This window comes from Arachis ipaensis, chromosome B1, assembly GCF_059453495.1.
Source record: "Arachis ipaensis isolate K30076 ecotype BB chromosome B1, ASM5945349v1, whole genome shotgun sequence".
Lineage (NCBI taxonomy): Eukaryota > Viridiplantae > Streptophyta > Magnoliopsida > Fabales > Fabaceae > Arachis > Arachis ipaensis.
Window position 1 is genome coordinate 27072333 of NC_142436.1, and position 12373 is coordinate 27084705.

The 12373-nt window shown below is 36.1% G+C and overlaps 1 protein-coding gene across 3 annotated transcripts; it reads left to right on the forward strand.

Moving 5' to 3' along the window:
• The first annotated feature begins 2828 nt into the window (after positions 1-2828).
• Positions 2829-6633, forward strand: LOC107627904 (uncharacterized). Of its 3 annotated transcripts, none has more exons than XM_016330716.3 (3): positions 2829-2988; positions 4342-4622; positions 6452-6633. In XM_016330716.3, exons 2-3 carry the CDS (start codon positions 4361-4363, stop codon positions 6457-6459), a joined length of 270 nt encoding a protein of 89 aa, XP_016186202.1. In that variant the 5' UTR covers positions 2829-2988; positions 4342-4360; the 3' UTR covers positions 6460-6633. The 3 variants fall into 3 exon arrangements, with proteins under 3 accessions (XP_016186202.1, XP_016186211.1, XP_016186207.1); XM_016330725.3 differs by having other exon boundaries at positions 2881-2988; positions 4264-4622; XM_016330721.3 differs by having other exon boundaries at positions 2986-3038.
• Positions 6634-12373: the final 5740 nt, after the last annotated feature.

The following is a 12373-nucleotide window of genomic DNA, read 5'->3' on the forward strand; positions in this document are numbered from 1 at the left end:
CTTTCTTCATCTCAGCCACAGTAATAATCAGCCAATTCTACAATTTTTCATTATATTTTTTTTAATAATCTAATAAAAATAGAATCCAAAGAGAAAGAATGACAAAGAGAAAAGCTGAAGAGAGAGCTCCTCACTGCCCTAGAGAGAGGAGAGTAAGGCGCTGCAAGACAGGTTTCTGACAGCAATGGAGGGGCGGCAAGCAAGCAGTGACGGCGATGGCGAATCTGAGAAGAAAGATTGAGAGATCTTCTGAGAGAGTGAAGAGGGCAAGGAACTGTGAGATCCTCTTCTGACGACAACGGAAGGGCAGCGAGTAAGCAACAGTGGCAACAACGAGGTTCTGCCGTTGAAGACAAAGAGACAACGGCGTGAGTTGATGAGAAATTGTTCTGTGTGTTGGAGAAGTGAAAGTGAGAAGAAGGGAGAAGAAAAAAACGAGCGGGGAGTGGGGTGTGAGAGCGTGAGACAGAGAAGATCGGAAGGCAGCAGCCATAGATTCAGAGTGAGAGTGAAGAGGGTGAAGTGTAAGGTCTTTCTGGGAGGTTTGGGGAGGGAGGGAGTGAGGGAGAATAAATGAAAAGCAGAGGAAGGGGTGTAATGGAATCCGTTTGACAGCTCAGCTAACTCTATTAACGGAATAGATTTTTATTTACAGTCGGATATTTTTGTAGCATTTTTCAATATTTTAGGTGTATTTTTGTCATTAATGAAAGTGGAGGTTATTTTTGTCAGTGTCTTGATAATTTGAGGACGGAATTGGTAATTTACTCCTTTTCAATATCTCAGCCAGGTAATTTCTTAATTTGCCATACTGTTCACTTTTCTTACCAATTACTAACTCTTTTGCATTCTTAAGTGCCCTTTGCATGCTTTTGTAGTGTATTTGCATGTTATAATTCTACTTTATGTGTTTTAATGCTTCCTTTTGTGTGAGCTTTGACTGTGTTCGTAATCGCTTCTCAAGTTTCTCAGTAAACCCTCTCACGTCTGCCTGATTGCTTCCAAAGTCCCGATTGCATGTATGCGCAGGAAAGAAAAAGTCTTGATTTGAAAACAATCTTTACATGAATTCCATGAGCAAAAAATTAAGAAATGAAAATTTTTTTCAGCATACTTGCCTCTTGACCTTAGCTTGTCATTCTTTAGCCACTGTAATTCTCTACCATGAGCTACTGTCCAGTCCTTTAGCGTCCTCTTGAACTGGTCCAAAGTGTCAAACTTCATACCAATTTCTAGCTTCACTTCTCCACATTCAGCACCCTCCGATAAGTCATCAAAACCAGTCCTGCAAACATCATTCTCTGCGTCGCTTCCAATAGGAGTGTGCAAGTCTTCTGATTCATAGTCAAACACTTTCTCATCATCTGACTCCTTGTGAGCACGTGTTTCCTCCAAAAAGGATCCAACAAAAGGGTCATCCCCAGCCTCTTCATCATTTCCTGCATGTCCATGATGTTCTTCATCTCCATTATCTCCAATTTCAATTGGGGTCTGACTTAACTTAGAGTTTTCCATGTGCTTTGTAATCCGTTGTTGCAGTCTTGAACTCCTCCTCACTTTCTTATATTCCTTCTTCTTTCGAGATTTAGGGGAATTGCTAAGTATAGGAGTCTCTTCATTAGTAATTTTCTTTTCTTTTGGAGTAGTAACTTTCTTTCCATTTGGAGAACGGTTACTATCCGCAGCCTTCTTCTTTTTTATTACTCTTGCATGCTCTTCGATATCAGTGTCTGATTCGTCAATATCAGGCAGTGGGGCTTATACAGCTCATCTTCAATGCTCTCGTAACCATCATCATCACTGTCATCATCAGAAATAGGAGGATCACCAGCTTCATCACATCCTATAGCATCTTCACCACTAAGAATATGATACTCAAAATATATATATAACTTCTCATATTTCTTGTTTTGCATTTTGTGCTCCCTTAAAGCATTGATCTCTGAATCTCCAAAAATAGGATGCAAAGTGGCTTCAAAATTAGTAACATTCGGATCAAACAACATCATTGCTTTGTAATCATCGTATCCCAGGCTCTTGAACAATTCCTTCAAATCAAAGAAGTTCATAAGGTCTAGATCCATCTCTGGAAACCTCTCAACTAACCCATCCCGGTAACTCAACTCTCCCCGTTTGTTCCTCACAAATTTTTTCCTATGGTTGAACACAAGAATAGCAAATTTCTCCATCTGTTAAATAGAAACACAATTATCATTTGAATAAATTGGGACAATAGTTACCTAAAGAACCAAGAACATGTATGTCCTTTTTTTTATTATGACATAAAGTGATACTAGTCTTTCTGCTAATCATTAGTTTCAGCAATTATATATAAATAAACGGAACAAATACATAAATAATTCTAAATGTGACAAAATGTGTCATGCAAACAAGTTGAAAAATATGGGATTACTATATTTTGCAGAAGATTAAACAATTTGTTCAAAACAACGGGACCACCATAAAAGTAACTAACAAAGAGTTACATTAATTAACAAAAGTATCACCATTTTTTATCTGACTTGAGGATGTCTCTGCTAATACCAGTTTCTTTGACTTTCTTTCTTGTTGATACGTTGAAGAAGAATCATCACTTTTGTAACTACAGAGCCAAAACTCTTTGACTTCAACTTTTTCTTAGGATTAATAGTTAATCACAGTAGATAATTGGAAGTTAAAGACAAAATGAAACAAATATAAAAAAAAAAATCTACAAAATAACGTCATCCCACTACAGATGTAGTAGTAACAGACGTCAATTCACGTAACATGACAGCAAAACAATTTTGTTCCATTTTATTACATGGAGTGATAGAAGGGTGTAATATATCCAACGTGTTACATTCTAAAAAATCTATTTATTAGTTATTATTTTTTTCTGTCAAAATCTAAATTGTTCGAACACGAAATATTTTAGACCTAATTGTCACTCCACTCGTAAATAATAAATAAACACAGCAGCGTAAAGTTCCTGTTCCTGTTCTCGAGGTACGTTTCCGACTCTTAATTTTCTCTGTTCCTGTTCGATTTTCTTCCCTGTAAATGCTTTTCTTTCACTGTTCAATGTTTTTCAAGAAGCTTCTTCAGTTCTTATTATAGTTAGTATTCACTTTCACTGGGTTCTGGCACTCAAGTTTGGATTCAATTTGTGCTCTTTTTGTCGGTCTTTTATCCATTTCGTGGCGTTTCTCGTTGCTTAATTGCTTATTCCAATGCGTGTCGTTCCCCAATTTTAGAGGGTTATTGGTGTTGTCGCCGTTATTTGTTTGCCAATTCCAATTCATTTGGAACGACCTTGTCGTAATTGTTGACTGGTTGTTAACGAATCCAGGAGTTTTTGTTTTTGGAACCTTCTAAATGCAACCACTTGAATTGCAAGCTGGATTTTTAATTTTTTTATCATTTGTTTGGATTTTACTTTCTTTTGTTTGCATTTGAGTTTTGTCGTTTGGGCAATGAATTTTAGGGAATTTGAAAGAAAGCTTGTGATTTACTTGAGTGATTCTATGGTAAAGTGGGATTTGCGGGTTTCTGTTGCACCTTGTTTACTTCTAGTTATTTAAGTTAGGAATTTTCATAAAAATATGGAAAGATGGGGAATGGGGCTCCATCTTCCCCCGACGGGGATCAGGGCGGGGATGGGGAGGTTTTTGGGGTTCGGGGATGGGGATGGGGATGGGGAGCAGGGGGGTCTCTCCCGTGCCCCCCTTCCCGCTCGGTTGACATCCCTGCTCATAGAGTGCAGTGTGCACCGTGACCCAATGCCAAATTTTATCAAGAAGGCTAGAACTAAACAAAAAAGAAAAAGAAAAATATCTATCTTGCTCAACTAAAAAACAAAAAACTAACACTAACATTCAAACAAACAATTTGAGAGCCAGGTCAATCACCATCGATGGATCTAGTTTCTTGTTCTGATTACAGTGAGGTTCTTGGCTGGTCCTGTTTATTGCTCCTTTGAGTAGGCTTCGTCTTCCCCCATTTGAAGCTATAATAATATTATTGACTTCGACCAAACGTTTCTCTAAGTTTGTTTTGCAAATGATTGTGACAATGTCTCTTATTTCATTTAATCAATTCTAGATATGTTGATAGAAGATTGTCAGAAACTTGTTTTGCTTTCGAGTCTTTGTTTTGATGCTGGTTAGAGATGTAATGCACCCATTTTGCAAACACCTTTCTCATCTGAAATTTCTAGTTACTTTGTCAATTATATTTGGTTTGACTTTAAATTGAATTGATTATTCTATATTTGCATAGTAGGTTGGGGTTTATTATAAGTGAGGAGATTTATTGTTGATTGTTTTGTTGTTGGTGGTGGTGGTGGTGTTGTAAATAAAGAGTATCGAAGATAATAGAGATGGGATTCATAATGGAATTCGCGAGGCACCTGGTACTAAAGATGATGGAGGATCCAGAGGAAAGGGATAAGAAGTTCAGGGAGCATGTCTATGCTGTGAAGGACAGGTGCGCCAAGACCAAGGAGATGTGGAGTCTCCCAATGAGGCCCTATGGCTTTTGGACCTTCGAGCGCCACAACTCTCAGCTTGCTTGGGATGCCCAGATCAGCCAGGTCGAAGGCCGCCGCGACCCCTACGATGATGCCCTCCAACAATTCTCAGGTATCCCATCATGAATTCTCATCACTTCCACACTGCCGTGATTTAATCAACGTTCTACGTTTGTGCTGCTTAGAATTTGGGATAAACCATTTTTAGGTAGAATTAGAATTAATGTTATGAGACTATTTATCCTAAAAGTTTAAGTTATTCGGTAGATGCACATAAAGAGTTGCGTATCTAACAGTACTTCATTTATGATTTCTGTTTAATAAGTGATTGGATGAGCCCTAAGATGCTGCTCTTAGCAAAATGGCAGTTTACTAACATGCATGGACCATCAAACTTTCTGTAAAACATTAATTCTTTGTATAGACATGCTATGCTATTTGTTATATTGCTGAAAACGTGAAGCTACCTCTCCTGTAATGCCATTTTAGCTACCAGCTTATCCTTTTCTCCTAGTTGGTTTCTTCTCCTAAAAGTTTGGGGAGATGGGTTTATTTTGAGGGTTCTGACTTAGATGGGGGAACTTAAAATCAGGATCATGGTGCTCTTTACATAAATATAAAATCTTTCTTTTTCCATTTCTTCCATTTTATCCCATTCCACTTTATGTTCCTTGCAACATTAGTAACCTTGGACTTCTTAGGCAGATACTTGAAGAAGCCGCTATAAAAAAAAAATCCATGTTGTTGACTGAATATCCATGGCTGCTAGTTATATACAATGATGCAGACCAACTTTGAACCAAAATGGGTCTTGTATGTTACCAACTAAGCTTCAATAGGAGCAATGCAAAACAAATGTTACTGGGATTGAGGGAGGAGTCATAAAAAAAATTTATTTGTAAGCAAAAAGTACTATTTTGGTCTCCAACATTTGGGGCAAATCCTAACTTGGTCCATAACGTTTTAAACATTCTATTTCTATCCCAAGAGGTTTCAAATGGGTTCACTGTTGTCTTACCATTCAATTTGACACGAGTATTTAATGAAATGGGTAATGTGCATGTTAACAACGTTTTTGGTTAAGTCATACCTACTTATTTCTGTGTATTAGAGAAACATAACCAAAACTTTCTTATAACCCTTCCACTTCTTGTTCTCCTAGTACAAAATTCTAAATACTAGCAATCGATCATCAGCGCTCTAGAATCAAATGAAAAGCGTTTATATTAGTGATCGTTGATGGGTCGATTTTACTTACGAACTAAAATCGAACATTATTGGCTCTTCAATATGCAAACTGTTTGTGTCAAATTTAATGGTGGGACAACATTGAACCGGTTTAAAACTTTTTGGGACTAAAATAAAACGTTTGAAACGTTAGGCGGCTAAATTAGGATTTGTCTCAAATGTTGGGGGACCAAAATAGTACTTTACTCTATTTGTAATTTATGATTGTGTGTAGCTAGTTGTTATATGGTATTGTCTTAGAATGTGGGTTTCTTTAGGATTTTTTTTTTTACTTTTTTCTTCTTTTAGTTCTTTCTCTTTAAGGGAAGATCGTCATAGGTGGTAGTGCACATGTAGAAGAAGAAAAAGGTGGGAGGAGGAAGAGAAGGTGGTGGAGGGAGGGGAAGCGAGGGACAAGGTAAGAAGATGAGTTGCCCCTATAGACGTGAAAAAGGGGAAGAGGAAAGTCAACGGGTAGTGAAAGAGAAGAATAATACAATAGAAATTACTTTTATATAATAAAATGCTTTAATTTCACCCATTGATTTAGATTTTTAATGGATAAGATTTATTAAAATCTTGGACCACCAGGGATGCAAATATACTCTCCTCACAGAAGAAAGCTCCTACTTTGAGTAGGAATCTCTATACATATTTCTTATGATCACATCTTCTGCATTCGTTCATATATTTTTTCTTCTCTTTTAAATGCAGGGAAATGAAATTGTCACGGGTTCTTTTGGTGGAAAACTGGGAATTCCTCTTATTTCCTTGATTGAATTTTCTGTTCTGTTTTCTGACGAAGACATTGCAGGCAGCTGGTTTTGTAATGCTTCAAAAGTTCAAATTGTTATCTGAATAAAGTTTCTTAATATTAACCCTGGTGTTATGTGAGACTTTTATCGCCCTTTTAGAATTTACATAATCTTTCACAATTGCACTTCCAGGATGCTTAAACATAATTAACATATGCAACATTCCTAATGTTTTAAAACGTTATTTTTTAATTTGACACATTTTGTGTGTTACTTTAGGTATTGTAGATTTGATAACATTCCTGCACTAGTTTTGCCATATAACATGCAGAATAGTTAATCTTGCAATATTCCAGTGGAATGTTACCACTTTGAGCAATCCTTATTTCTATAATTTTCTTATGGGATTCTGTCGTCTCTTCTTCCCCTGCAACACTTCTGCAATCTGATTTCCTCTTCCTGGAAGCAAGCCATTAAACTTAAACACTTACCATCCACAAAGCTTCCTGTTACCTCTTCCTCTATCTCTTGGTCATTCTCAATTCAATCTTTGCTATATTTTTTTTCCCTTCTATCAGAATTTTGTTTCACTCAATCATTTTTTATCGAGGCCCTTTTCCTGTTTAACTTCTCAGTTTTTTTTTAATCATGTTTATTATTCAATAATTAATTAATTAAATTTATAATAATTTTGAATTTTAACTTCATAATAAAAAATTAGAATATAATGCACTTGAAAACTAACATTTAATTTAAAATTTGAAAATATGAAAATATTAGCTTTATTCATTGAGTATAATACAAAATTAAATTTAAATTCAATTAGGTAGACAAATGTGTTAAAGTTCATAGTAGAAGATTGCGTTGTAGCTAACCAGTCTAAAAAGTTCGTTTTAAAGCTTACTGAATTCTCTATAAATTTGTCTCTAATAGCTATTTCCAAATGTAGAAAATTTTACCGAACTTGCAAAGTGACGATTTAGATTGAAGATTTCACCTAAATGCGAGTTAGATTTTCCTAACACAATCTGCACATACTTAAGAGTCATTTGAGTCATTCTTTTTTCATTCTATTCCCTTTTCTATGTAAAAATGCTAGGTGATCTTCCTCTTTCTTCTATTATCTCTACACATTGTCATTCATATATTTTTTCTACTTCATTATAAAAAAAACTCTTATCTTTTCTCACTTCTTTACTCATTCTAAACCCTTTGCCAAACTATTCAAAATTTCTATTAATATATTATTTGAGAAGATATTGTCTCTGAACTATGCTAACTACGAAGACCAGAAATATAAAAATTTTCTCTCTACAATAAGCCAACACAAACTCAGAAATTGGCGTAGAATTCATATTTCCACAACCTCAATATTTATATTTAGTTTATCAAGATGTTTTAGCCATCATAACTTATCATTTATTTGTTCCTCGTATTGTTTTTATTAATAGTTTATGGTCTATCGATTTCTAACATTTTAATCGCCCCGAAACTTAATCTCATGCATGTACTTAGAAGAATGAAATTTGTCCCTTAGCCAAAGATTCATACCTATATCAAAACACACATAAAGTCTAGCCATGAAATTAGTCTCTCTCTCTCTCTCTCTCTCTCTCTCTCTCTATTTGAGAGAGAGAGAGAGAGAGAGAGAGAAGAGAACAAAGCTTGTGATATTTCAACTATCAATATGAAATCAAAATGTGTCTTCACAAAGGAGAGAGAGAGAACTATTTTATAGTTACATATACTAATAGACTTGGAAGGTACTAGATAATACAACTGACTTGCCGACCATACCCATAGTCTCTACAGCTCCCTCAAATTCACGGTGGCTTAGATGCCAACCTGAGTTTGCCAAAGAATTTTGTAAAGGAAGCAGCTAGGAGCGGTTTCGTGAAGATATCAGCTATCTGCTCAGTGCCTGAGATGTGGGTAATAGCTACTAAACCTGTGGTTACTCTATCTCGAACAAAGTAGAGGTCCAATTCAAAATGTTTAGTTCGATGATGAAGAATCAGATTATAAGCGAGCATGACAACAGTCATATTGTCACAATAGATTGTGGGATGAGTGGAGGGGTGTTGTCGAATTTCCAAAAAGCGGTTTTGAATCCATGTCAGTTCTGTAAGTACAACTGTAACTGCTTGAAACTCGGCCTCAGTAGAACTTCTGCTCACAGTGGTTTGTTTACTACACTTCCAAGAGACAAGATTGGATCCTAGATAAACACAATAGCTGGATGTTAATTTTCGATCATCCAAGTTTGATGCCCACTCTGAATATGCAAATGCAATTAAACAAAGATCAGTGGATTTATAAAAATGAAGAGCTGTAGTGGACGTACCTGCCAAGTAACAAAGCTTTCCAATGTGCTTGAGTAAGGGAGGCCATATACTGGCTCAGTTTATTAACAGAGAAAGAAATATCCAGCCTAATTAGAATCACATACCATATGCCTCCTAATAATGATCGAAACAGGGTTGGATCATCAAAGGGAGCACTGTCCACATCTGTTAGGTTATTAGAACTGATCATAGGAGTAACCATAAGTTTAGAGTATTGCATTCCGGATTTAAGTAATAATTCAGGTATATACTAGGTCTGATTTAGAGAGATATGACCTGAAGAGTGATGTGAGGCTTCATTGCCTAAAAAATAATCACATGTCCTAAGTCGTTAAGGAGAAAAGTGGAATGAAGTTGATTAATTATATACTGAATTTCAGTTTGATTGTTGCCAGTACCCAGCATGTTATCAACATATATTAAAATATATGTAACGTTTGGACCTGAAAACTTAGTGAATAAAGAGGAATCCGAACGAGTACATTGAAAACCAAATTTAGCTAGAGTAGAAGTAAGAGTTTAAGCCATACAAAGCTTTATGCAATTTACAAACAAGATTAGGATTTGAATGTTGAAAACCAGGTGGTTGATGCATATATATAGTTTCAGATAAAGTACCATTCAAAAACTGTATTGTGAAAATCAAATTGTTTGATAAACCAACCTTTTGATAAAGCAATGGTGATGATAACCTGAATTGTAACCGGCTTAATTACGGGTGAATATACCTGATCAAAGTCAATACCTGCAGCTTGATTAAATTCTTTGGCAACTAAACGTGCCTTATGTCTAACAATCTCACCCTGTGAGTTCTTTTTAACAGCAAAAATCCATCTACACCTAATGATATTTACATCAGGTGGGGTTTCAACAAGGATCCAAGTTTTATGAAAACCCAAGGCCTTATATTCAATTTTTGATAGATTTGGGAATAAGAGAATCTGATTGAGCATGGAGAGGAGAAGTTGTAGTGTTGAGTGCCTTGGGTTTTAAGTTTTTGGTTTTTGATCGAGTGAGCATAAGGTGGTGACTAAAGATAGGTGGAGATGGAAATGATAAGGGTAAAGAAGTGTCAGTATGTGAAACAGGTATAGTATTTATAGTAGGAGTAGGATGTGTGAGAGGAGTGGAGTTATTTGGTTGTGCGGTATTAAAAGATGATGTAGAATTAGATATAGTAGAAGGATGAGGGTCCGTGTCCCTTAACCATCTTTTCCGGATTTGATACTCACTGGAGGATGGGAATGGAGCTTGCTTGCTTGGGAGGGTCGCCCACTTTTGGCTCTGCAGTACCCGAGAGATTAGTCATTGAGCTTCCGGCCTAATGGATACCCTGGTGCAAACCAAAAAAAAAAATAAATCTTTTCCTTTTTTGGCTTAGCTTAATTTTAGGGATTTTATTATTAGAAATCTTTCCTTTATTTTAGGCTAGTATTTTTCCCTTCCTTCCTATTTTATACTTATTTCTATTTCTGTAATTCCTCTATAAAGAGGCTGATTCCTTGTACATTTGATAATATAATATATTCAAATACTTCAACTTGGTATCAGAGCAGGATCTCTGCACTGTGCCTCTGATTTATAGCTATGGTTGACAGTTCCTCAGTCATTAATCCTTAACAGAAGGAGAACACCACTTTTACTCCATCAGATTTAAAATCTGAACAATGGGTACTAGTTAGTGGTAACTCCTATTCAGTTCAGATCACCACATTTCAAATCAATGGGTCAAACTACCTTAGGTAGTCTCAATCAGTTCAGATGTATATCCGTGGAAGAGGGAAGATTGGATATCTCACCGGTGAGCAAAGCCAACCTAACATCACTGACCCACAATATAATGTGTGAGATACCGAAAATTCCATGGTGATGACATGGCTGGTGAACTCAATGGAGGAGGATATTAGTAGTAACTACATGTACTATACCACTGCCAAAGAATTGTGGGATAGTGTCAAGGAGATGTACTTTGATCTTGGGAATAATCCCAAATTTATGAACTTACTCTAAAAGCTAGAGAAATTCAACAAGGGAGTGACAATGTCACCAAATATTTTCACACATTGAAGCGGGTGTATCAGGATCTTGACCACTTCAATAACTACAAGTGAAATTCAGCCGCTGATGCCAAACACCACCAACAAACAGTGGAAGAAGAGAGGATATTTCAGTTTCTTGCAGGCCTGAACGTGGAGCTAGATGAAATTCGTGGAAGAATTATTGGAAGAGCAATCCTACCCTCGATTGGAGAAGTATTTGCTGAAGTTAGAAGAGAGGAATCTCATAGAGCTGTGATGATAGGAAAAGGCAAGACTGAGCAAACTTCTTTGGAGTCTAATGCACTCTTAGTGGCACCTGTTGCACTTAAAAATTCATAAAATCAGAAGCACCCCTCCAATCTTTGGTGTGACCACTACAATAAACCTCGTCACACCCAAGAAACCTGCTGGAAGATTCATGGAAAAACAGCACATCTTAAAGACAACAAACCTGGTCCCAAAATACGCTTTACCCCAACTGCTCATGAGGCTAAAAAATCATCATTGAGTAAGGAACAGGTTGAGCAGCTCATAAGACTGTTAAATTCCAGTTGTGTCTAGTACTCCTAGTGGTTCTTTGACTCAAACAGGTAATTTTAATATTCCTATGTCCCTTAAATGCACCTCAAATTTGAATGCACCATGGATTGTCGATTCAGGTGCATCTGACCATATGACCAGCTTCTCCCCTTTATTTAAAACTTATTCTCCTTGCTTTGAAAATGAGAAAATTAGAATTGCTGATGGTAGTTTTTCATCTGTTGTTGAAAAAGGTACAATTAAATTGTCCAAAAATATTGACCTAAGAAATGTCCTAAATGTACCAAAGCTTTCTTGTAATCTCCTCTCTATTAGTAAAATCTGCAAGGATTCTAATTATGTTGTGACATTCTTTGACACTCATGGTATTTTTAGGACCGGACCTCGGGGAAGATGATTGGCAGTGCTAAGATGATGGATGGACTTTATCATTTTGAGGATATTTCGAAGGATAAAATAGCTCAAGAATTTAGTGGTATAAGTTCTATGCCTATAAAGGACCAAATAATGCTCTGGCACAATAGACTAGGATACCCTAGTTTTCGATATCTCAAACATTTGTTTCCATGTTTGTTTAAGAATATTGATTATTCGTTACTTAAATGTGAAAGTTGTATTCGTTCAAAGAGCCATAGAGCTCCTTATTACTCTCAACCTTATCATGCATCTAAGCCTTTCCACTTGATTCATAGTGATGTATGGGGTCCATCAAAAATAACAACTTAATTTGGAAAAAAATGGTTTGTAACTTTTATCGATGACCACACACGACTATGTTGGATCTATCTCATGCATGAAAAAATTGAGGTTTAAAAATTTTTTCAGTATTTTTCAACAATGGTAGAAACACAATTTGATACAAAAGTTTCAATATTAAGTGATAATGGAACTGGATACTTTAATAAAAATCTTGGTGAATTTCTTTAAAAGAAAGGTATTCAACATTAATCTACATGC